Source organism: Pelophylax lessonae (assembly GCF_965119305.1).
Source record: "Pelophylax lessonae genome assembly, chromosome: 5".
Lineage (NCBI taxonomy): Eukaryota > Metazoa > Chordata > Amphibia > Anura > Ranidae > Pelophylax > Pelophylax lessonae.
In genome coordinates this window covers 558,315,680-558,341,138 of record NC_138772.1, presented here as the reverse complement: position 1 = coordinate 558,341,138, position 25,459 = coordinate 558,315,680, and the positions used below count along the sequence as shown (strand labels likewise).

General features: G+C 49.3%; 1 protein-coding gene across 1 annotated transcript in view; it reads left to right on the top strand.

Moving 5' to 3' along the window:
- The window catches only part of SCAP (SREBF chaperone), a 114,543-nt gene that overhangs the window by 48,033 nt on the left and 41,051 nt on the right, over positions 1–25,459 (top strand). The window contains 8 exon segments of the mRNA XM_082259046.1: positions 527–684; positions 2,928–3,148; positions 4,211–4,316; positions 7,153–7,325; positions 11,534–11,660; positions 14,107–14,219; positions 15,704–15,798; positions 24,384–24,482. Of these exon segments, the coding sequence (XP_082115172.1) occupies positions 527–684; positions 2,928–3,148; positions 4,211–4,316; positions 7,153–7,325; positions 11,534–11,660; positions 14,107–14,219; positions 15,704–15,798; positions 24,384–24,482 (1,092 nt within the window).

Genomic DNA, 25,459 nt, shown 5'->3' with positions numbered 1-25,459 from the left:
GGAGGGGGCATTAGAGTGTAAGCTCCTCTGGTACAGAGACTGATGTGACTGTGGGGGGACATTAGAGTGTAAGCTCCTCTGGTACAGAGACTGATGTGACTGTGGGGGAGGGGGCATTAGAGTGTAAGCTCCTCTGGTACAGAGACTGATGTGACTGTGGGGGGACATTAGAGTGTAAGCTCCTCTGGTACAGAGACTGATGTGACTGTGGGGGAGGGGATATTAGAGTGTAAGCTCCTCTGGTACAGAGACTGATGTGACTGTGGGGGAGGGGACATTCGAGTGTAAGCTCCTCTGGTACAGAGACTGATGTGACTGTGGGGGTGGGGGCATTAGAGTTTAAGCTCCTCTGGTGTAGAGACTGATGTGACTGTGGGGGTGGGAGGGGACATTGGAGTGTAAGCTCCTGTGGTACTGGGACTGTGGGGGAGGGGACATTAGAGTGTAAGCTCCTCTGGTACAGAGACTGATGTGATTGGCTCAGTGATCTCTGTAATATGGTTCTGTACTTTGTCTCTCCCTGCAGTATCTTGGACCTCCTGTGGCCTATATTCAGCAAGTGTTGGTGAAGGGGGTCGTGTCTCCGTGGGATAAGAACTTCCTGGCTGTGGACGTGTTTCGTACTCCATTGTCTCGGGTGTTCTCCTTAGTAGAGGAAATCCGGAACCATGTGCTCAGGGACAGGTAATTCCAGCACCCCGATAGTCTGCTGAGGCATTCACTCCGAATACTCAGAGATGGGGGTACACGGGTTCAACAAAGACCTTGGGGATCAATGAAAATGGAATCCTAGACCTAATGCTATGAGAGACTAGTAATGTAATATTCTTGTTTTTTGTTATAGGTGTTATTTCTATTGACTAAGCCTAAAGTGGAAGAAAAGCTGAACTATAGCTAGCCTTAAAAATGTTCCCTCCCCCTTCCGTCCACCTGTCCTACTTAACCTGTATTAAAAAAAGTGTATACTTGCCTATTTTAGTCCGCTCTGGTTTGCTCTGGTTGTCCCGCAGGCCCAGCTTTCTTGTGTCAGTAAGTGGCTGCTACAGGGGAAAGGAGGGAGCTCTGGTCTGATCACATGATCCCGCAGCTCCAGCTCTCCTGTGTCTGAGAGTGGCCGCTGCAGTTTAAAGGAGTGAGCACTGTTTTGATTGCATGATCCCACTGCTCCAGCTCTCCTGTGAGTGGCCGCTGCGGGTTATGAGTGAAGGCTGGTTCGATTGCATTATCCTGCAGCTCCAGCTCTCCTGTGAGTGGCCGCTGCGGGTTATGAGTGAAGGCTGGTTCGATTGCATGATCCTGCAGCTCCAGCTCTCCTGTGAGTGGCCAATGCAGGTTAAAGCAGATAGTGGTGGTGTCATTCACTTGGCCCCACAGCTCCAGCTCTCCTGGGTCTGTGAGCGGCCGCTGTAGGTTAAAGGAGGGAGAGCTGGTCTGGTCATGTGATCCACAGCTCCAGCTCTGTCTGTGAGTGGCTACTGCAGTGGAAAGGAGTGATCCCGCAGCTCCAGCTCTTTTGTGTCAATGAATGGCTGCTTCATGGGAAAGGGGGAGGGAGTTGTGGTTCTGCAGCTCCAGCTCTCCTGTGTCAGTGAGTGGCTGCTGTGTAGGTTAAAGGAGGGAGCGCTGGTCTGGTCATGTGATCCCAGAGCTCCAGCTCTGTCTGTGAGTGGCTTCTGCAATGGAAAGGAGGGATCCCGCAGCTCCAGCTCTTTTGTGTCAATGCTAGCTGCTGCATGGGAAAGGGGGAGGGAGCTGTGGTCTCGCTGCTCCAGCTCTCCTGTGTCTTGTGAGTGGCCGCTGCAGGTTAAAGCAGGGAGCGCTGGTTCGATCGCGTGATCCTGCCGCTCTTGCTCTCCTCTGTGAGTTACTACAGAGAAAAGGAGGGTTCCCCGGTCATGTGATCCCGCAGCTCCAGCTATTTGTGTCAATGAATGGCTGCTACATGGGAAAGGGGGGAGGGAGCTGTGGTCCCGCAGCTCCAGCTCTCCTTTGTGAGTCGCCGCTTCAGGTTAAAGGAGAGATCACTGGTTTGATCACGTGATCCTGACGCTTTAGCTCTCCTCTGTCTGAGAGTAGCTACTGCAGAGGAAAGGAGGGAGGTCCGGTCATGTTATCCCGCAGTTCCAGCTCTCCTCTGTCTGAGTAGCTACTGCAGAGGAAAGGAGGGAGGTCCGGTCATGTGATCCCGCAGCTCCAGCTCTCCTCTGTCTATGAGTAGCTACTGCAGAGGAAAGGAGGGAGGTCCGGTCATGTCATCCCGCAGTTCCAGCTCTCCTCTTTCAGTGAGTGACTACTGTGGGTTAAAGGAGTGAGTGCTGGTTCGATCATGTGATCCTGCAGCTCCAGCTCTCCTGTGTATGAGAGTGGCTGCTGCAGGGGGGAAGGGGGAGAGCCAGTCTGGTCATGTGATCCTGCAGCTCCAGCTCTCCTGTGTCCGTGAGTGGAGGGAGTGCCAACAACAGCTGGGCCATGGAAGTCTATGGGTGAGGTCACAGGTTCTGGGATTAACAGCCGTTGTGGAGCGCTACCTTACACAGCGCTGCGGGATCACGTGACCTGAATTGGAGTGGAGATTTTTTTTTATTTTATAAAGGAAGAGGAAATATTTTTAAGACTAGTAAAAAGCAAGCAGGAGGTGAGGGGAAATCTTCCAATGGGGACATAAGAGGGGGATCTCCTCTCACTTTGTTGTCTGTGTTTGACTGGGAAGAGGAAAATTCTCCAAACAGACTGATAGGACTTTAACCGTTCCCTGTTCTATCCAGCTTTAAATAGACTTCAACCCATCAGTGTCAAAACAATTGGAATAATAGAAGAAATCAGGGGTCCTTTTATTAGGGGGCGCTCTGCAGGCACTGATTGTTGGGTGGTTGGTGTTCAGCCATTGGTGCTCAGATCCTGTGTCCTGTCTGTGTGTCCCTCTGCAGAGCCGGTCAGAAGAGCCTGGAGGACGTGTGTCTTCAGGTAACCGATCTGCTGCCAGGACTCCGGAAACTCCGGGACAAGCTGCCCGAACATGGCTGCCTCCTCCTGTCTCCGGCCAACTTCTGGCAGAACAACCGCGAACTGTTCAACAACGACCCAGACCTTATCCGGACCATACAGCAATATGAACCCAAGACCCTGCAGACCTCCGCCACCCTCCGAGGTAAGGGAACCTTCTCAACCGTGGTCCCTGGTTTAGAGCTCCTCCCTCTGCATGGTCCCTGGTTTCCACTCCTCCTTCCCAGTGGTCTTTGGTTTCCAGCTCCTCCTTCCCAGTGCTCCCTGGTTTCCAGCTCCTCCTTCCCAGTGCTCCCTGGTTTCCAGCTCCTCCTTCCCAGTGCTCCTTGGTTTCCAGCTCCTCCCTCCCAGTGGTCCCTGGTTTCCAGCTCCTCCCTCCCAGTGGTCCCTGGTTTCCAGCTCCTCCTTTCCAGTGCTCCCTGGTTTCCAGCTCCTCCTTTCCAGTGCTCCCTGGTTTCCAGCTCCTCCCTCTGTATGGTCCCTGGTTTCCAGCTCCTCCCTCTCCATGGTCCCTGGTTTCCAGCTCCTCCCCCCTCCCGGCGCTCTCTACTTCCAGCCCCCCACCCCACGGTGATCCCTGGTTTCCAGCTCCTCCTCCTCCCGGTGCTCTCTACTTCCAGCCCCCCACCCCCGGTGATCCCTGGTTTCCAGCTCACCCCCCCCTCCCCTGGTTTCCAGCGCCTCCCCTCAGTGCTCCCTGGTTTCCAACTCCTCCCCTCAGTGCTCCCTGGTTTCCAGCTCCTCCCCTCAGTGCTCCCTGGTTTCCAGCTCCTCCCCTCAGTGCTCCCTGGTTTCCAGCTCCTCCCCTCAGTGCTCCCTGGTTTCCAGCTCCTCCCCTCAGTGCTCCCTGGTTTCCAGCTCCTCCCCTCAGTGCTCCCTGGTTTCCAGCTCCTCCCCTCAGTGCTCCCTGGTTTCCAGCTCCTTCCCTCAGTGCTCCCTGGTTTCCAGCTCCTCCCCTCAGTGCTCCCTGGTTTCCAGCTCCTCCCCTCAGTGCTCCCTGGTTTCCAGCTCCTCCCCTCAGTGCTCCCTGGTTTCCAGCTCCTCCCCTCCCGGTGCCCCCTGGTTTCTCAGCTCCTCCCTCCTTGTTGTCCCTGTGAGGTGTGGTGGTTCACTTTAAATCTGTATTATATTTGTTGATGTTCCTTCTTTTTTTATTGTCTATTGATTGGCCCTATTTATAACATAATCATTTTTTTCCTTTGAACAGATTTGCTGTTTGGGGTTCCGGGAAAGCAGAGTGGAGTTAGTCTATACAACCGCAAGCGGATCGTTTCCTACACCATCACCCTGGTGCTGCGCAGATATGACGCCAAGTGAGTAATCAGAGGAACGCCGGCTGTTTGATTGCTGCAGGGAGAGATGGAAGCGGGGGTTGTGTGTGATGTGCATCTGTGTTTTTTTAATAATTTAAATTTGAACCCTGAACTCATCATAACCCTACCCCACCCCCTCACCTAAAGCCCCTACTTTTACCCCACTAAAGGTCAACGATTCTGCCCTCAGAGCGAAATTATATAGTGTGTGTGTATGTGTGTGTGTGTGTGTGTGTGTGTGTGTGTGTATATTAATATATATATATATATATATATATATATATCCCTTATATCTGCCAGCGATGGGCAAGCTTTGTTCCTGCAAGTCACAGCTACTTCCTCTTCTCCAGTGCCGATGGGAATGGGAGGCCTTGCTCCTCCACTGTCACAGGTCCTCCCTCTCCTGGGCGGGGCCTTGTTACTGTACTGTCACGGCTCCTCCCTCTTTTCCTCCAGCTGTGGAGTGGGCCTTGTTCCTGTATGGTCATGGCTCCTCCCTCTTTTCCTCAAGCGGTGGATAGGCCTTGTTCCTATACTGCACGGCTCCTCCCTCTTTTCCTCCAGCGGTGGATAGGTTCTGTACTGTCACGGTTGCTCACTTCTTTCCTAAAGCAGTAGGCAGGGCCTTGTTTCTGTACTGTCATGGCTCTTTCCTCTCTTTCTCCAATGGTGGACGGGGCCTTGTTCCTAGTAGCTGTTGCATGGACCTGATGGGGGAACTGAATCTCCTATCTGATGGTCCATTTATTTAAACGGTGTAAGCAATAGAGAGTAGCCTGCAAGAGAATAGGGACACATAGGCAGGCCTAAAGGTTACAGCAACAATGCCCATCCTTCTTCCTATTCTCTCATACGTAGGGGCGGTACTTGTTGCTGTCGCTCACACCTGATAGGGAACTGAATTCCCTATGTCACATATGTCAAACATAAAGCCCGCTGGCCAAATCCAGACCCCAGGCCTTGTTCTGTGGCCCTCACTGCCAGTTTTGCAGCCGGAAATATTCCGCCACCTTTGGCTCTCACTTTCCACTCCTGCAGGGGGGACAGATCTCCAGTGAGAGAGATAACGATCTTCCTGCAAGGCGAGGCAGAGCCGCCTACACAGGGAGGTACTAGAGCCAGGCCAGGTAGGAGGGAGAGATGCGAGGAAACTTTGGGGAGGGGGGGTTTTCACAAAGCACACCCCTGCGCTCTGTACGTTGCGCGCCCCTGAACCCTGCGCTCTGTACATTGCGCGCCCCTGAACCCTGCGCGCTCTGTACGTCGCGCGCCCCTGAACCCTGCGCGCTCTGTACGTCGCGCGCCCCTGAACCCTGTGCTCTCTGTACGTCGCGCGCCCCTGAACCCTGCGCGCTCTGTACGTCGCGCGCCCCTGAACCCTGCGCTCTCTGTACGTCGCGCGCCCCTGAACCCTGCGCTCTCTGTACGTCGCGCGCCCCTGAACCCTGCGCTCTCTGTACGTCGCGCGCCCCTGAACCCTGCGCTCTCTGTACGTCGCGCGCCCCTGAACCCTGCGCTCTCTGTACGTCGCGCGCCCCTGAACCCTGCGCTCTCTGTACGTCGCGCGCCCCTGAACCCTGCGCTCTCTGTACGTCGCGCACCCTTGAACCTTGCGCTCTCTGTACGTCGCATGCTCTGTACATCGCGCACTCCTGAACCCTGCGCGCTCTGTACGTCGCGCACCCCTGAACCTTGCGCGCTCTGTACGTCGCGCAACCCTGAACCCTGCACCCTGCACGCTCTGTACGTCGCGCACCCAGTGAGTGAGAGAACAATCTTCCAATCCGAGGCAGAGCCGCCTACACAGGGAGGTGCTAGAGCCAGGCCAGGTAGGAGGGAGTGATGCAAGGAAACTTTGGGGAGGGGGGGGTTTCACACAGCACACCCCTGCGCTCTGTACGTGGCGCACCCCTGAACCCTGCGCTCTGTACATGGCGCACCCCTGAACCCTGCGCTCTGTACGTGGCGCACCCCTGAACCCTGCGCTCTGTACGTGGCGCACCCCTGAACCCTGCACTCTGTACGTGGCGCACTCCTGAACCCTGCGCTCTGTACGTGGCGCACTCCTGAACCCTGAGCTCTGTACGTGGCGCACCCCTGAACCCTGCGTGCTGTACGTGGCGATCCCCTGAACCTTACACTCTGTACTGCCTTACGTTTTAGGTACTCAACCTGTATCCCTCCAGCTGTTGCAAAACTACAAGTCCCATGAGGCATTGCAAGGCTGACAGTCACAAGCATGACTCCTAAAGGCAGAAGCATGATGGGACATGTAGTTTGCAACAGCTGGAGGGCCACAGCTTTAGCAACTATGCCCTTCGTCATGGTCCAATCTTTTATAGGGATAGGCAGATGGGAGGAGCCATCGAATGCTCCACCCCTCCTGTTCTGCCCATACCAGCTGCAATGCGATCCGCTGTTTGCATTACAAGAAGTACTGCATATCCGACACTTCAAGCACAGCTCTGAACCCATGGTTAGTGTTGGCAGGGATGCAGCAAGGGGACAGGTAGAATCCCCGGGTCTTTAGACTGTATTGACATGCACTTTTTTTTTAAAAAGGCGATGTATAAAAGGTTTAGATTACTTTTTTTTTTTGGGGGGGGGGGGGGGGGTTTGCCTATTCTTTTATTCGTATTTAAAATAATAAACCTGAATCCACTAACTATGTGAAGGGTTTGGAATTCTGTGTGTGGGCCAGGTTGGTGACACCGTTCCTGTTTGTTTTGCAGCTTCCTGTGTCACTGCCTGTTAGTTGGGTTATGAAGAAGTGGAGCGGTGCTATTTATGAGTTTCCCCGTGAATGTTCTTATATTCTTTTTTTTTCTCTTTTCAGATTCCTGAACAGTCTGCAGTCCCATCTGTCACAGCTGTATCCCCGCACCAACAGCACCTCCCGGGGGAAGAACATCGTCCACGTCCATTTCAAGGAAGAGATTGGCATAGCCGAGCTGATCCCTCTGGTCACCACCTACATCATCCTGTTTGCTTATATTTATTTCTCCACCAGTGAGTACAAATATATTGGTAGCATTGCTGCAGAATTGCTGGACCTCCGGTGTAACTGATTTATAGGGACCTTCTCCGAGTCCTCAGAGCCGCACTGAGGTCTCCATCCTTAGATGTTAAAGCTGAACTCCAGCCCTATTATATTGTCACTTTCCAACCGCCTAACTGGGAAAATACATCCTTACTGTGACCTTTAATACCGGAGGTATGGCTGCAGTTAGATGCTGTAACCCCCGGTGTAAATTTTTCCCTCAGGCGCTGGGTTTTCTGCCATAAGCGATCTGAGTGACTAAGGGCTCTTTCACACGGTCCGCCTCCGTAGGCGGATCCGTGTTGCTCAGCAGGGATCGATCTGCCGATCCCCGCTGAGCTGGCGCATGACAGCTCCGTCTCCGCTTGCAGTGCGGAGAGGGAGGTGTCACAGCTCCCGCTGCGCTCTATGGGGGATCGGATGAGAGCGGACCGCCTGTCCGCTCTCATCAGATCAGATCCGATCCGATCCTTGAACGGTTTGAAAAATAGGGTTTCCATCCGTCCAGATTTCACGGACAGGATCGGATACTGATGTCAGCAGGTGTCAGGGGAGGGGTCTCCGCTGACATCTGCTGCCCCATAGAGCTGCATGGAAGATCTGATCAGATCCGCCTAAAAAACTGACAGGCGGATCTGATCGGATCGCCCGTGTGAAAGAGCCCTAATTCCTGCTGGATCACTTTTTGAAGCGCTTTCAGGAGGTTCCCGGGCTTACCTGGATGATTAGTAGCTCCTGGAACCGATTCAGCTCTGGCGGCGGCTAGTCGCATAGATGAGTGAAGGAAAGACGGCCTCCGTTCATCTCTATGGCCTAGGAGGACCGATGCGACGTCATGACGTCACTTCTGCTTCCAGGCCCCATGTAAACAAGGTCGTCATATTGCTTTTAAAAGAAAAAAAAAAGTTGATATTTTGCTTTAAAAAAAAAAAAAATCAACTTTTTTTTTTTTTTTTTTTTTATCTTTTGCTTTTAGCCAGTTCCAGACTGGGAGGATTTGCCCCCTTCCTGACCAGGTCATTTTTTGTGATTCAGGCACTACATTTACTTTAACAGAAAAAATTGCAGGGATGTGCGACGCTGTACCGAAATAAAATTGATGTCCTTTTTTTCCCCACAAATAGAGATTTCTTTTGATAGTATTTGATCACCTTTTTTTATTTTTTGTGGTATAAACAAAAAAAAGCAACAATTCTGAAAAAAAAAACAATTTTCCCAAAAAAAACATTCCCCAAAAAAAAAATGTAAATATCAAAATTTTTAATCCTTTTAGGCCAATTTGTTTTCTGCTACATATTTTTGCTAAAAAAAATCACAATAAGCGTATTTTGATTGGTTTGCGCAAAAGTTATTGCATCTACAAACAAGGGAAAAGATTTGTCATTTTTATTTATATATTTTTTTTATTAGTAATGACGGCGATCTGCGATTTTAAGGGGACTGCGGCATTGCGGCGGACAGATCGGACCCCTAACTGACATTTAGGACACTTTTGGGGGGACCAGTGACATTACTACAGTAATCAGTGCTATAAATATGCACTGTCACTGTACTAATGACACTGGCAGGGAAGGTGTTAAAGCGGAGTTCCAGCCTAAACACACACTCACCTGTCCAACGGTCCAGCGATGCGGTCGTCCGAAGCATCGCTCTTTTTCCTCTCTGCTCTGCGGCGCCGGCATCACTGGTTTTGGCACCCGGCTGTGACAGTTGTCGGCTTCACAGCCGGATGCGCATGCGTGAGTTGCGCTACACGTCGTGATTGGCCGGCAATCTTCTGGGACCTCTGACATGTCCCAGAAGATTGCAGGGAGGGAGAGGAGAACTTCAGCTTTCCGAGCGGAAGTGGGAGCGGGTACCTGTCAAAACTAGGTAGCCGCCCCCCCCCCCCCCCCCCAAAAAAAAAAGGACATGCCAAATGTGGTATGTCAGGGGGTTAGGACCACCTAAAGCGGAAGTTCCACTTTTGGGTGAAACTCCGCTTTAACCTAGATGGTGATCAAGGGGTTAAATGTGAGCCTAGGGGCGTGTTTACTAACTGGGGGGGGGGGTGTTGGGCTTGTGAAATGATCAGAAACCTATGATCCTATATAAAAGGAAGGGAGGAATACCTTAGCAACCGGGAGGAATACCTTAGCGACTGGGAGCTGAACCTTAGCGACTGGAGGGGAGTGCAGTAGCGACTGAGAGCAATACCACAGTGAGGGCCTGTGAGTGTCAGAGATTGCCTGTAAGTGTCGCGGAGTACCAGAGGGTAAGAAAGCAGAGTTAGGAAGCTAGAAAACAGCCACACAGGGCAGACATAAATTACTGAATCCCCATTAGATTAGTAGGCACAATGCCCAGCGGGTGTGGAGATGCGATTCGGTGCACATCTTGTGATATGTATGCGTTCCTTGATCAGGCGTTCGAGGACGAATACAGCTGCACAAAATGTAAGCACGTTGCTTCCCTGGAAGCTCAGGTCCTGAATCTAGGGAAGCAGCTGGCAACACTGAGAAGAATCTCCATACTGAAGGTGAGCTGGGAGCATACCCGTCAGGTGCAGGCAGGGGCCGGCACAGAGGAGGGCGGAGATACAGGAGTGCAGGCATCAGAGCAGAGTAGAGGGGTGACAGTTAGGAGGGGTAGAAGGGAACAAGGCAAGGAGGCCGGTCCTGGGCTGGAGCACCCCAATAAATACGCCCCGTTGTGTGATGTTGGGGAAACCAGTCAGGGACCAGCATTGCTGGAGCAGAGCAACACCCCTAGCTGTCAGGGGAAGAACTCCAGTGAGGCCGGGAGAAAGGGAAAGGAAAGACAGGTGCTGGTGGTAGGGGACTCAATTATTAGAAGGACAGACAGTGTAATCTGTGACAAAGACCGTGTGTGCCGAACAGTCTGTTTACCGGGCGCTCGGGTTCGGCACATTGTGGATCGGGTGAACAGATTATTGGGTGGGGCTGGGGAAGACCCAGCTGTCATGGTACACGTGGGTACCAATCACAAAGTCAGAGGGAGACGGAGAGTCCTAAACGATTTCAGGGACTTAGGCGCTAAGTTGAGGACTAGGACCTCCAAGGTAGTATTTTCAGAAATACTACCTGTACCTCGAGCCACACCAGAGAGGCAGCGGGAGATTAGGGAAGTTAACAAGTGGCTGAGGAGCTGGTGTAGTAAGGAGGGTTTCGGGTTCCTGGAGAACTGGGCCGACTTCTCAGTCGGCCACCGGCTCTTTGGTAGGGACGGATTGCACCTAAATGGGGAGGGTGCAGCCGTACTGGGTGAGAAGATGGCCATAAAGTTAGAGGGGCTTTTAAACTAGGGAATGTGGGGGAGGGTACAGATGTAGAATTAGCCAGCGAGGAGCAAAGTTCAGCGGGCAACAAAATTTTAAAAGAAAGCTCTATTTGTGTGAAAAAAAAATGATAAAAATATAATTTGGGTACAGCATTGCATGACCGCGCAGTTGTCATTCAGAGTATGTGAGTGCTGAAAGCTGAGAATTGGCCTGGGCTGGAAGGGGGGTGAAAGTTCCCGGTATTGAAGTGGTTAAAGAATGCTCCTGGATGCAAACATAAGCATGGGGGGGGTCATCCGTCCCAAACTGCAGGTAATCGAAGGCCGCTGTCAGCCTATCATTGCTTTTGTAGGGGCTGAACAGCTGCATCTCCCTGTTGCTCTTGTCGCAGGAATACGCTAGATTCTTGCTGCAGCCGTGACATTTGTAGGAGGCCTTGGAGCCCCCAAAAGTTTCTCGTGAAAAATGAACTGTTAGAGCAAATAAAAGTATCCTACACAGGACTGAACTGTGAATGACCCCAGAAGACCGGGCCTGGGGCTGCAGCTCTGACACCGTCCCATTGTGCCCTGCAGAATTTATGCGCCGTTTGGATCTTTAGCAGTCTGGAGCGTGGCCGCGCCGCTGAGGATTTTGGCATTTACCTGGATGCACCCAACCCCAGGGGACCGGTGACTGCTGGCTGCCCACATGGAATATGGGGAAGCTTCTGATTTCTTCCTCTGACAATGTAATGTAATGAGAAGGGAGGAATTGTATTCCAGCAAATAAAACCTGGAAATGCATGTATTTATATGGAGCTTTTGAAGTCGTCGTAATAACGGAGTATCCAGCCTTTTCTGACCCCCCCCCCTGGTCTGAGTGTCGCAGAGTGACTTTCGTCTCTTTTCCTTGCAGGGAAGATTGACCTGGTGAAGTCGAAATGGGGTCTGGCGCTGGCGGCCGTGGTGACAGTCCTGAGCTCCCTGCTCATGTCGGTGGGTTTGTGCACCCTGTTTGGACTGACTCCCACCCTCAATGGCGGGTAAGTAGATTTTGTTTTAGATGCTACGAAATTTGCAGGAAAAAGTCCTTCTGCTGTATGGACTTTAATGGCACCCACATGAGACCAACACAAATGTTATAAAATCTACAGTCTTTATTTACAACATTGTCAAAAAAATGCCATTGCAATGATTGCATATACAATCCCTCTTTAAAATCAATAGCATGACAATTTATCATAGGATACACAAGCTCCCAATTGGGACCACAATACACACACACACCTCTTTCTTGTGGATTGTATACTATAACTTATTAAGCAGAGGGTGTGAATAGTCTCATCCGCTGGTCGACGCGTTTTGCTAATTGCGTAGCTTCTTCAGGACCATTTTGTTGAGTATCACAGGGATTCCCAAACTACGGCCCTGCAGTTGTTCAGGAACTACAATTCCCATCATGCCTAGTCATGTATTTGAATGTCAGAGTTTTGCAATGCCTCATGGGATGTGTAGTTCTGCAACAGCTGCAGGGCCGTAGTTTGGGAATCCCTGGAGTATCATATTCTGCTAAATATGATGGAATACATGTTACTTATATCTCACAAAAGTAAGTACACCCCTCACATTTTTGTAAATAATTTATTCTATCTTTTCATGTGACAACACTGAAGAAATTAGACTTTGCTACAATGTAAAGTAGTGAGTGTACAGCTTGTATAACAGTGTAAATTTACTGTCCCCTCAAAATAACTCCACACACAGCCATTAATGTCTAAACCGCTGGTAACAAAAGTCAGTACACCCCTAAGTGACAATGTCCAAATTGGGCCCAATTAGCCATTTTCCCTCCCCGCTGTCATGTGACTCGTTAGTGTTACAAGGTCTCAGGTGTGAATGGGGAGCAGGTGTGTTAAATTTGGTGTTATCGCTCTCACTCTCTCATACTGGTCACTGGAAAATGGCACCTCATGGCAAAGAACTCTCTGAGGATCTGAAAAAAAGAATTGTTGCTCTACATAAAGATGGCCTAGGCTATAAGAAGATTGCCAAGACCCTGAAACTGAGCTGCAGCACGGTGGCCAAGACCATACAGCAGTGTAACAGGACAGGTTCCACTCAGAACAGGCCTCACCATGGTCGACCAAAGAAGTTGAAAGCACGTGCTCAGCGTCATATCCAGAGGTTGTCTTTGGGAAATAGACGTATGAGTGCTGCCAGCATTGCTGCAGAGGTTGAAGGGGTGGGGGGGGGGGGGGGTCAGCCTGTCAGTGCTCAGACCATACGCCGCACACTGCATCAAATTGGTCTGCATGGCTGTCATCCCAGAAGGAAGCCTCTTCTAAAGATGATGCACAAGAAAGCCCACAAACAGTTTGCTGAAGACAAGCAGACTAAGGACATGGATTACTGGAACCATCTCCTGTGCTCTGATGAGACCAAGATAAACCTATTTGGTTCAGATGGTGTCAGGCGTGTGTGGGGGCAACCAGGTGAGGAGTACAAAGACAAGTGTGTCTTCCCTACAGTCAAGCATGGTGGTGGGAGTGTCATGGTCTGGGGCTGCATGAGTGCTGCCGGCACTGAGGAGCTACAGTTCATTGAGGGAACCATGAATGCCAACATGTACTGTGACATACTGAAGCAGAGCATGATCCCCTCCCTTCAGAGACTGGGCCGCAGGGCAGTATTCCAACATAACGACCCCAAACACTCCTCCAAGATGACCACTGCCTTGCTAAAGAAGCTGAGGGTAAAGGTGATGGACTGACCAAGCATGTCTCCAGACCTAAACCCTATTGAGCATCTGTGGGGATCCTCAAACAGAAGGTGGAGGAGCGCAAGGTCTCTAACATCCACCAGCTCTGTGATGTCGTCATGTAGGAGGGGAAGAGGACTCCAGTGACAACCTGTGAAGCTCTGGTGAACTCCATGCCCAAGAGGGTTAAGGCAGTGCTGGAAAATAATGGTGGCCACACAAGATATTGACACTTTGAGCCCAATTTGGAGATTGTCACTTAGGGGTGTACTGACTTTTGTTGCCAGCGATTTAGACATTAATGGCTGTGTGTTGAGTTATTTTGAGGGGACAGTAAATTTACACTGTTATACAAGCTGTACACTCACTACTTTACATTGTAGCAAAGTGTCATTTCTTCAGTGTTGTCACATGAAAAGATAGAATAAAATATTTACAACAATGGGATGGGTGTACTTACTTTTGTCAGATACTGTAAATACATAATCCAGAATTCATATTCATAATATTAAAGAACACTCACATAACATGGCGGAGAGTCACACATGCAAATTTTGTCTGTGTGCGGACACAGGGGCTCAATACCTCCCTGCATATCAAAATATATTGCAGTAATGAAGAAAGGGACAACCCTCCTGTTTTATTATTATAGACTGTTCAGCATATTGGGGAATGGGAGCGGTCTATGATGAGAGATGATCTGTGTATAAACGGCCTCCTGTTTCCTGCAGAGAGATTTTCCCTTACCTGGTTGTGGTGATCGGTCTGGAGAACGTATTGGTGCTGACAAAGTCGGTCGTGTCTACTCCGGTTGACTTGGAGGTGAAGCTGCGGATAGCACAAGGTGAGTGATTGAGATCTATGTGAGTCGTTCTGTAGACCCATACCCAAGGCTGCTTTTAGAAAATAAGCCCCCTCCCCCACATCCCTTCCTGGGGGGGGGGGGGGGGTGTAGTAGGGATCGACCGATATCAATTTTTCGTTGCCGATACCGATATTTTGGTCATTGCGTATCGGTATCGGCTGATATGGGCCGATATTTTCTTACATTTAAAAATTTTTTTTTTTCCTTGACAGGTACTCCTGCGGAGAGATCTGGGGGGTTCCCAAACCCCTCCTCTGCAGCATTCAAAATGGCAAGTTTGGCTGTTTTGAATGCTGTCATTTTTTTTAATTTGGTGCCGAGTACCCGGAAGGAATGTCATGACATCACTTCCCGGTTTTTGCATGGAGACCCGATCAGAGTGGAATGCAGCTTTGATCGGGTCTTCCCTTCCGCGGCCGTGCAGGCTGGTTGCCCAGGGCTCCCGGTGGGACAGGAGACCCGGGCAAGCCTCAAAAGGCGGTGGGAGGAGGGGGACGTCCCCTCCCGCTCCTTGTAATTACACAGCTAAGCGGCTTCTCAGCCACATCGGTTGTCATTACAAGACACCGGACGATCAGCTATGGACGCCGATACCGGGGTGATGCCTCTAGCTGCAGCCATCACTCCGGTACAAGTACTTTCCCGAAATATCGCTAGCCTCCGGGGCCGATTCCGATGTATCAGGGAAAGTGCATATTGGCCCTCGATATATCAGCTTTGCCGATCCCTAATGTGTAGGTGTGCATTAGGCCTAGGAGGGTACACGGGTACTCGGGCCACATGAATGAGTGGTTTGTTCATGCAGCTCAAGTCAAATTCCTGAAATTTGACTTGAGCTGCATGAACAAAGCACTCTTTCATGCGGCCAGAGTACCCGTGTACCCTGCTAGGCCTAATGCTCATTGGCCATTTAACCTCTGTGCGTGAGATTGGCATTTTGGTGCAGGTAGAAGGCGCGGGTGCACCGTGCAGTCCCACTGCCAGCACAATGTGAAAATCTGTGAGGCTGAATGCTGCAGCGAATGGTAATACCCAAAATGCACCCAGGGACGAATGCCCAGAACGTAGACTGCTTGTATTTAGGACATTCGTTTCTGTGGGCATACTGCTAAAGTACAACTTGGTGCGCCAGCCAGCCACAGCAGCTTTCAGCCTCTCATAAAGTTCTACAGGTTGCTGGCAATGCGCCTTTCGGCCGCACCAACACACAGGGACCAAAACCAAGAGTGCATGAGGCCATAGGAGTCTCTGCCTTGTTACAAGAACCTGTTAAAGATGCTTAACATGAGTGTTAGGCATTCAAAACCATCCTCACCCCATGCAGCAAGCCTGCAGGCTTTATTCCTCCATTACCCAATATCTCTTCTATGTAGCGGGTCACCCAGCATGCTAACAGAGTTTAGGGTGAGCTCCATTTGTTGGATTTACTTCTGGATTTTCACCCCTCTCTCTTGTGTACGCAGGGTTAAGCAACGAGAGCTGGTCCATCATGAAGAACATGGCCACCGAGCTGGGAATCATCCTGATTGGTTATTTCACTCTGGTTCCCGCCATTCAGGTAAATGAAATCATTCGCTGCTCAGTCATAAATATATGATATTCCTCCTGTACGGGGGCCCGGGCAAGCAGGGGGGGGGGAATCTGATGTGAGCAGGGAGGGTGATTGGTGGGAGGGGGGGGGGGCTGGGTCAATTACTAGAACCGATCCCCTGTATGGCTCTCTCTGCAGCAGCTGATAGCCGGCTTCTTCTCTTCTCCCTTCCGTCAGCTGGAGGGAGGGGATCGGTTCTAGCAATTGCCCGCCTCCCACCGCACCAATCACCGTCCCTGTGCACCATACGTTGCCCCCCCCCCCTTGTGCCACTACTACCCTCTCAGTGCTGCTGGCTTTCCACCAGCTGCTGCAAGCACACAATAGGATCCTTAAGGTGGGGGAAGGGTCAGGAAAATGTCACTTTTACCAGCCCCCTTTCTTTCCTGAATGAACACAATGAGTGATCTGCACCAATCTAAATCACTGTGTCCATTCATAACTGAAGCATAGTAAACTGTGATTGTTTTTTGAGGGGGGGGGGACTGGACTGACTGCAGGAAGACAGAGATCCATGTTCCTTGTTAGTAGGAACACAAGATCTCTCTCTTCCTATCTGACAGAATGGCCGTCTGCCTTGTTTATATAGGCAGACCGCCATTCTGTCATTCTCCTGAACGATCGCGGGTGACCGCTGGCCATTGCGGCCACCAGACGTGCCGATTGGCTCCCGCTGTGTCCGATCACAGCGGAAGTGCGGCTTCGGTGGCACCCCCTAGAGTCCTTTTACAAAACCATGTACCGATAAGTGATTTTGCGCTTAAGGGCCTGCCCTACCGCAGTAAATGTACGCGGGGCGGTCCTTAAAGTGGCTCTTCACTGCATCTGAGCACCACAAACCAAAAACGCTGATTAATAAATTTTTTATTATTCAAAGCAAACTCCCCCTTCCCCCATCCATTCATGTCTCTGTGCTTTATTTTGCTGAGAAATCGCTTTGAAAATCCCCCCTAGCATTTCTGGCTGTGGCCATCTTGAATAAGGGCAGATGATTCATGTAGCATTTACTTCCTGCCCTTAGCTCAGGAATGCATGCAAGAGAGTGTGTTTAGCTGAGAAAACCCCTCCCCTCCTGAAAACTCCTGGGATGTATGACATCATCTGCCTAGGCAAGAAACTGGGAAGTAACTGAAGAAATGTATAAAAAAAAAAAAAAGTTTAAACAAGCAAATATCTAAATTCCTATCTGTTTACTAATGCTGGCAGCACGAGGATTAAAAATAATCAATAGGGATGCACCGAAATGAGAATTCTGGGCCGAAACAGAAACCGAAAATTCAGGATGCCCTTGGCCGAAAAGCAAAAATGACTTTTTTCCCCCAAATGATTTTAAAATAGCTTTTTCTATAATTTCCATCTATTTTCTATCATATCATAGGCACGGAGGACGAGGAAGATCCTCCTCCGCTCTGCATGCTGGGTCCTCTTTTCGGCCTCGCTTTCCTCTCGGGACCGTGACGCCTCTGGTTGCTAGACACCAGGCGGCTGGCGATTCTAGCAACCAGTCTAGCACAGGGAGGGTGAGGAGGTACAAACGGCGGGTCGGGTCTCGGGAGTCGGCCGCAGCCGGTCACGCACCATGTAGGTTAAAGTGAAAGCTGCTGCTGCAGCGGCCATTAATTTTCGGCATATATGACCCGTTTTCGGGCCGAAATGGGATAGCCCCGGTTTCGGGCCGAAATGGGAAAGCCCCGTTTTCTGGCCGAAATGGGATAGCCCTGTTTTTCTGGCCAAAATGGGATAAACCCCGTTTTTCGGGCCAAAATGGGATAAGCCCCGTTTTTCGGGCCAAAAAGGGATAAGCGCCGTTTTCGGCCCGAAATGGGATAAGCGCCGTTTTTGGGCCGAAATGGGATAAGCGCCGTTTTTGGGCCGAAATGGGATAAGCGCCGTTTTCGGGCCGAAATGGGATAAGCGCCGTTTTCGGGCCGAAATGGGATAAGCGCCGTTTTCGGGCCGAAATGGGATAAGCGCCGTTTTCGGGCCGAAATGGGATAAGCGCCGTTTTTCGGGCCGAAATGGGATAAGCGCCGTTTTTCGGGCCGAAATGGGATAAGCGCCGTTTTTCGGGCCGAAATGGGATAAGCGCCGTTTTCGGGCCGAAATGGGATAAGCGCCGTTTTTGGGCCGAAATGGGATAAGCGCCGTTTTTGGGCCGAAATGGGATAAGCGCCGTTTTCGGGCCGAAATGGGATAAGCCCCGTTTTTCGGGCCGAAATGGGATAAGCCCCGTTTTCGGGCCGAAATGGGATAAGCCCAGTTTTCGGGCCGAAAAGTTTGGTTGCCGAAATTTCGGCGCACCACTAAAAATCAATGTTGATTGGGAGAGTGAAGTGCCGCTTTAAGTGTTGTGTTTTGTGCATTGCATAGTAAAGGGCGGGGTGTTGGGTGTGCGGATTGTTTGGTGACCTCTGAACACCGCGCCGCCGTCATTCATGAATTACTATACAGTGCAGATAAGAGACGCTGCATCGGAAATTCCTGCAGGATGTGATAATCAGATTAGACAGTGAAGGTCGGAGCTCAGTGCCTTGTACTCACTGACACTGCTCAGCACTTCATCCTACCCACAATTCCCTGCTGGTGGCCATACTTGTTTACATTGGAGCTACTATAAAGCACCAACATATTCTGTAGTGCTGTACAGCCAACATGTTCCAGAGTGTCATGTAACAATTCAAACTATTCCTGGTTATTGTGCCAAGTCCTTCCATTTGTAACCCCTGAGCCCTGAAGAAGTGTGTTGGGCACCCGAAATGTGTTGGCTGTATTCTGTCATTCTGTTGGGGTCCGACTGGCCACTAATTTGTGCGCAATAGCAGCATGCATGCCCTGTGTGCTCCTGGCACAGTTACTGGCAGCTAACTGAAAGCTCCCATTCGCTATCTGCGATGGGGAGCTTTCCAAACATGTGACCCCCCCCCCCCCCCGACAGCCAATCAGTGCGGACACATGGCCATAAGCCCTGCCCCGCCTTCCAGCATTCTTAACCACTTACGGGACCGCCCACCGTGTATTTACGTTGCTACTTTGAGGTTAAATACCCTTCCATAACCCTGGTATTTTTTTTTAAAACGGCGGGCGGTCCACTTTAACATAAAAGTGGTCCCAGCGGCAGATTCACAGCGAGATCACTTTTATGGGTGGCAGGAGATGCAGTAATTCATGTAGGAGGAGCCCCGACCAAGTCTTGGTTGATGATAAACTAGGCAACAGCATGCAATGTCAAGCGGCAGCTGCCAAAGCCAGCAGAATATTAGCATGCATAAAGAAAGGGATGTATTCCAGAGATAAGACTATAATCCTTCCACTTTATAAAACTCTGGTCTGACCGCATCTGAGTATTCTGTCCAGTTCTGGTCGCTAGTCCTCAGGAGGGATGTGTTGGAGCTGGAGAGAGTCCAGAGAAGGGCAACTAAACTAATTAGGGGATTGGAGGACCTTAATTATGAAGAGCGTCTGCAATCGCTTGATTTATTCTCCCTGGAGAAGAGACGCCTGAGGGGACATGATAGAGATTTATAAATATCTCAATGGGGATCTCAGCTTAGAAAAAAAGCTATTCAGTCGAAGGGATTGCATGAGGACTCGAGGACATACAATGCGATTAGAGGAGAAGCGTTTTAACCTCAGGCTACGTGGGGGGTTCTGTTAGGGCTACAAGATTGTGGAATTCTCTACCACAAGAGGTGGTTTCTGCGGGAAGTATGGCGGCTTTCAAAAGACTCTTAGACGTACATCTCAAGGATCAGAACATTCAGGGGTATGAGAGATGATTACAGCCACACACGCCTACACAGGGGGAACTGGATGAACTATTGTCTTTATTCAACCTCACCTACTATGTAACTATACATGGACAGACTTTTCACTAAGCCAACATTTCTGGATTACAAATCCTTTTTTTTTTTTTTTTTTGGACTTATGTAATATTCTAATTTTCTGAGATACTGAATTTTGGGGTGTCACTCACTGTAAGCCATAATCATCAAAATTAAAAGGGAGAAAAGCTTGAAATCTCTCACTCTGTATAAAATTATATGAGTTTTACTTTTTGAATTGAATTACTGAAATACAGTGGGTACGGAAAGTATTCAGACCCCCTTAAATTTTTCACTCTTTGTTATATTGCAGCCATTTGCTAAAATCATTTAAGTTCATTCTTCTTCCTCATGAATGTACACATAGCACCCCATACTGACAGAAAAACACAGAATTGTTGACATTGTTGCAGATTTATTAAAAAAGAAAAACTGAAATATCACATGGTCCTAAGTATTCAGACCCTTTGCTCAGTATTTAGTAGAAGCCCCCTTTTGATCTAATACAGCCAGGAGTCTTTTTGGGAAAGATGCAACAAGTCTTTCACACCTGGATTTGGGGATCCTCTGCCATTCCTCCTTGCAGATCCTCTCCAGTTCTGTCAGGTTGGATGGTAAACGTTGGTGGACAGCCATTTTTAGGTCTCTCCAGAGATGCTCAATTGGGTTTAAGTCAGGGCTCTGGCTGGGCCATTCAAGAACAGTCACGGAGTTGTTGTGAAGCCACTCCTTCGTTATTTTAGCTGTGTGCTTAGGGTCATTGTCTTGTTGGAAGGTAAACCTTCGGCCCAGTCTGAGGTCCAGAGCACTCTGGAGAAGGTTTTTGTCCAGGATATCCCTGTACTTGGCCGCATTTATCTTTCCCTCGATTGCAACCAGTCGTCCTGTCCCTGCAGCTGAAAAACACCCCCACAGCATGATGCTGCCACCACCATGCTTCACTGTTGGGACTGTATTGGACAGGTGATGAGCAGTGCCTGGTTTCCTCCACACATACCGCTTAGAATTAAGGCCAAAAAGTTCTATTTTGGTCTCATCAGACCAGAGAATCTTATTTCTCACCATCTTGGAGTCCTTCAGGTGTTTTTAGCAAACTCCATGCGGGCTTTCATGTGTCTTACACTGAGGAGAGGCTTCCGTCGGGCCACTCTGCCATAAAGCCCCGACTGGTGGAGGGCTGCAGTGATGGTTGACTTTCTACAACTTTCTCCCATCTCCTGACTGCATCTCTGGAGCTCAGCCACAGTGATCTTTGGGTTCTTCTTTACCTCTCTCACCAAGGCTCTTCTCCCCCGATAGCTCAGTTTGGCCGGGCGGCCAGCTCTAGGAAGGGTTCTGGTCGTCCCAAACGTCTTCCATTTGAGGATTATGGAGGCCACTGTGCTCTTAGGAACCTTAAGTGCAGCAGAAATCTTTTTGTAACCTTGGCCAGATCTGTGCCTTGCCACAATTCTGTCTCTGAGCTCTTCAGGCAGTTCCTTTGACCTCATGATTCTCATTTGCTCTGACATGCATTGTGATCTGGAAGGTCTTATATAGACAGGTGTGTGGCTTTCCTAATCAAGTCCAATCAGTATAATCAAACACAGCTGGACTCAAATGAAGGTGTAGAACCATCTCAAGGATGATCAGAAGAAATGGGAAGCACCTGAGTTAAATATATGAGTGTCACAGCAAAGGGTCTGAATACTTAGGACCATGTGATATTTCAGTTTTTCTTTTTTAATAAATCTGCAACAATGTTAACAATTCTGTGTTTTTCTGTCAGTATGGGGTGCTATGTGTACATTCATGAGGAAGAAGAATGAACTTAAATGATTTTAGCAAATGGCTGCAATATAACAAAGAGTGAAAAATTTAAGGGGGTCTGAATACTTTCCGTACCCACTGTAAATTAACTTTTTGATGATATTCTAATTTTATTCGATGCTCCTGTCTATGTGACGGCTGGCCATTTAAAAGCTCCCCTTTCTTGCTGCTGAATGTATGGATTACGCGGACAGCAAGAGGTTATTTAACTCTGGTGGGCAACTGCGGCCCTCCAGCTGTTGTGGAACTACAGGTCCCATCATGCCTCTGGGAGTCATTAGGGGTGTGCACCTGTGCCTATGCCTAACCTCAAATAATTAAATATTAGATATATGCACCATAAATTATTCCCAAAATAAATAAATCGATAAAATAACATAAATAACTAATGTGCAGCTGCAATAAACTCCTCCTGCCACAAGGACAGACAAAATAAAATAGAGGGATATTTAAATACCCCACGCTTAATGCGCTTGCAACAGATGTATACCAAAAAATATATATATATAGTGTATTACAAACTTAAAATTTGTGCAAAAGCTCATATGTGCCATATAACCGAATGTTATACACAGAATCCTGTAGAAATTCCAAGATCTGAAGACGTCCCACGATGACGAAACGCGTCATTTAAATTTCCCTCTTTCTATTTCCTCTGGGAGTCATGCTTGTAACTGTTAGTCTTGCAATGCCTCATGAGACATGTACTACCTTAACAACTGGAGGGACGCAGTTGCCCATCCATGGAACTGAACAAGCTGACGATACAGTAGATGCACAGCCGCTCCAGAGTCCTAGGTTAGTGTCGGAGTCAATGGGTAGGGTTTAAAAAAAAAAAAAAAACACTTTTATTTGGTGTCAGTGTGTTTCAGGTAGGATTAAAAAAAACACATTTTCCTATCCTACTCCCCACATTCGAGGGGCTACTGTATGCAGTTTATATTACTTGTACCTATAGTTTTTGTTTTTTGTAATTTTTTTGTTTTTTGTAATTTTTTTTTTTTTTTACTAATAAAGAAAAACTGACCCAAAATACTGAAGAAAAAAAAGCTGTATATTTATTGTAATTATAATTACTCACCACCCAAGGGAAAAAAAAAAAAAATCCTATCCTACTCCCCACCTTCGAGGGGCTACTCTATACGGTTTATATTACTTGTACCTATAGTTTTTTTTTGTAAATTTTTTTTACTGTATAGGCAAATAAAAATGTTGTTTGTTTTTTCTTGGGTGGTGGGTCATTATAATTATAAAAAACTATAGGTACAAGTAATATAAACCATATAGAGCAGGGGTGGGGAACCTTTTTTCTGCCAAGGGCCATTTGGGTATTTATAAAACCATTCGGGGGCCGTACAAAATTATCACCTTAAAAATGTGCCTGTTATATTTGGTCAAACATTTAATTAACTCACCCCTAAAGTGAGGCTGCAACTGCTTCTCTTTGGTGAGGTGTGTGATGTTAGCTGGTATTGATGTTGCTACTCGCAACTGGTTTTCCAGGTTTGCATCTGGAGCGCAGACGACTTTTGTGGTGGTAAGTTTTGAAAAGAACTGCTGGCAGGTACTGCTATTTGGTACCGCTGGCTGGTACTGCTGGTGGGTACCGCTGGCTGGTACTGCTGGTGGGTACCGCTGGCTGGTACTGCTGGTGGGTACCACTGGCTGGTACTGCTGGCTGGTACTGCTGGTGGGTACTGCTGGCTCAGGCTGGTACTGCTGGCTTGTACTGTGCTGTGAGTACTGCTGGATGGTACTGATGGCTCAGGCTGATACTGTTGTAGGTACTGCTGGCTGGTAGTGCTGTGGGTACCGCTGGCTCAGGCTGGTCCTGATGGCTGGTACTGTGCTGTGGGTACTGCTGGCTGGTCTTGCTGGTTTAGGCAGGTACTGCTGTGGGTACTGCTGGCTCAGACTGGTACTGCTGGCATGTACTGCTGGCTGGTATTGCTGTGGGTACTGCTGGCTGGTACTGTGCTGTAGGTACTGCTTGCTGGTACTGCTGACTCTGGCTGGTACTGCTGACTCTGGCTGGTACTGCTGACTCTGGCTGGTACTGCTGACTCTGGCTGGTACTGCTGGCTCTGGCTAGTACTGCTGGCTCTGGCTAGTACTGCTGGCTCTGGCTAGTACTGCTGGCTCTGGCTAGTACTGCTGGCTCTGCTGTGGGCACTGCTGGTTCTGGCTGGTACTGTTGTGTGTACTGCTGGTACTGCTGTGAGTACTGCTGGCTCTGGCTGGTACTGCTGTGTGTGCTGCTGGCGGGAAATGCTGGCTGTAGCAGCGCCACGCTGGAGGAAGAGGTGATGTTTCCTGTATTGGTCACAGGCGGAGTGCATTTGATATCACTCCGCCTGTGACTCATTTAGACTGTCTTAACGGAGCAGGAACTATACAGGAAGCATCGGCTCCATTCTGACAGATCAGCTGAGAGACACAGACTAAGCTGCACGGGGGGCCGGACCAGATGACTTCGGGGGCCGCATATGGCCCCCGAACCATAGGTTCCCCACCCCTGATATAGAGTATCCCCTCGAATGTGGGGAATAGGATAGGCAATTTTTTTTTTTTTTTGGGTGGTGGGTCATTATAATTACAAGAAATATACAGCTTTTTTTTTTCTTCAGTATTTTGGGTCAGTTTTTCTTTATTAGTAAAAAAAAAAAAAAAGAAGAAAAAAAAGGTGCTAGCCATTATGATTTACCGCCAAATGAAAGGCCAACTTGTCCTGGGAAATCGTGGTATAATCAGCTTGTATACAGGAGTGGTAATGATATATAGAGATTTACGAACGCACGTTGCTAAACTGTGTTCAGGCGTTGGGATTTATTTTACTTTTAGTGAAGATTTTGAACCTTTTGTTTGGCTCTCATTATCCTGTATATTTATTTCCTATATCTTTTTGTGTTTCCTCTATATCAGGAATTCTGTCTATTCGCAGTTGTTGGTCTCGTCTCGGACTTCTTCCTACAGATGTTCTTTTTCACCACCGTCCTTTCCATCGACATCCGCAGAATGGAGGTAAGAGCCCAGCCACCAGGAGGTCCGGCCTGCACCCAGGGTGCCCTTTGGGGGGGTGTTAATAAGGCTGAGCCGCTGTTTTACTGACTTTATTTACAGGACTAGTGGCGGCTGGTGAATGAAAATTGGGGGGGGGGGGGGCGTCAAATCCAACAGCCCCCCCCCCCCCCCCCCCCCGGCGTGGGATGGCCGGCCAGCAGTCAAATCTACCTCCCCCTCCCAGGATGGACAGCTGGCTGCCCAGCCAGACAGCCGGTATCCTTACCGCCTCCTTCCTCAAACGGCTGGGAGTCTCCTCCAGCCGTATGTCTCCTCCCTCTTCCTGCCCAATGGCCAGTAAAATCGCTTCTCTTTTCAGCCAATCAGGAAAGGGGTCTCACGACCCGCTCTATGCCCCGAGCCCACCCTTTTTTGAACCCTATTGGAGCCTCTGGCTCTAATCATGCGCTTAAAAAAAAAAAAACCCCATTGGAATTCATGCGTCTGGTGCCCTGCATGTAGATTAGGGGGCCGGGCGCATGGATAAGGGGGACTGCACCCCTGCGCCCCCAATGGACGGGCCGCCACAGGACGTATCATTTTAACAGTTTATAAAGCCACTGCAGTGAGCTACTCTGCTGCTTTTTATCATATTACCCACCTCCTGCCCGGCCTATAGTAGAAAAAAATGGGCGAGTGGGAGCGCTGTTTTCTCTTACGTTTATCGACAGACACAGCGCCCCATAAATCATAACTTCTGGGTTATATCGCCTCCTCCAGGAGTAGGACTAGGCAGAACAAAACATACCTGGCTACGCCCATGGGCCGTCCTCTTTTTGTTTCTCTTGTCTGTTAACCACTTAAGCCCAGGAAGATTTTTTTTTTCCGGTACTGCGACATTGCAGCGGACAGATCGGACCCTTGACTGACATTTTTGACACTTTTGGGGTTACCAGTGACATTTCTACAGTAATCAGTGCTATACATATGCACTGTTA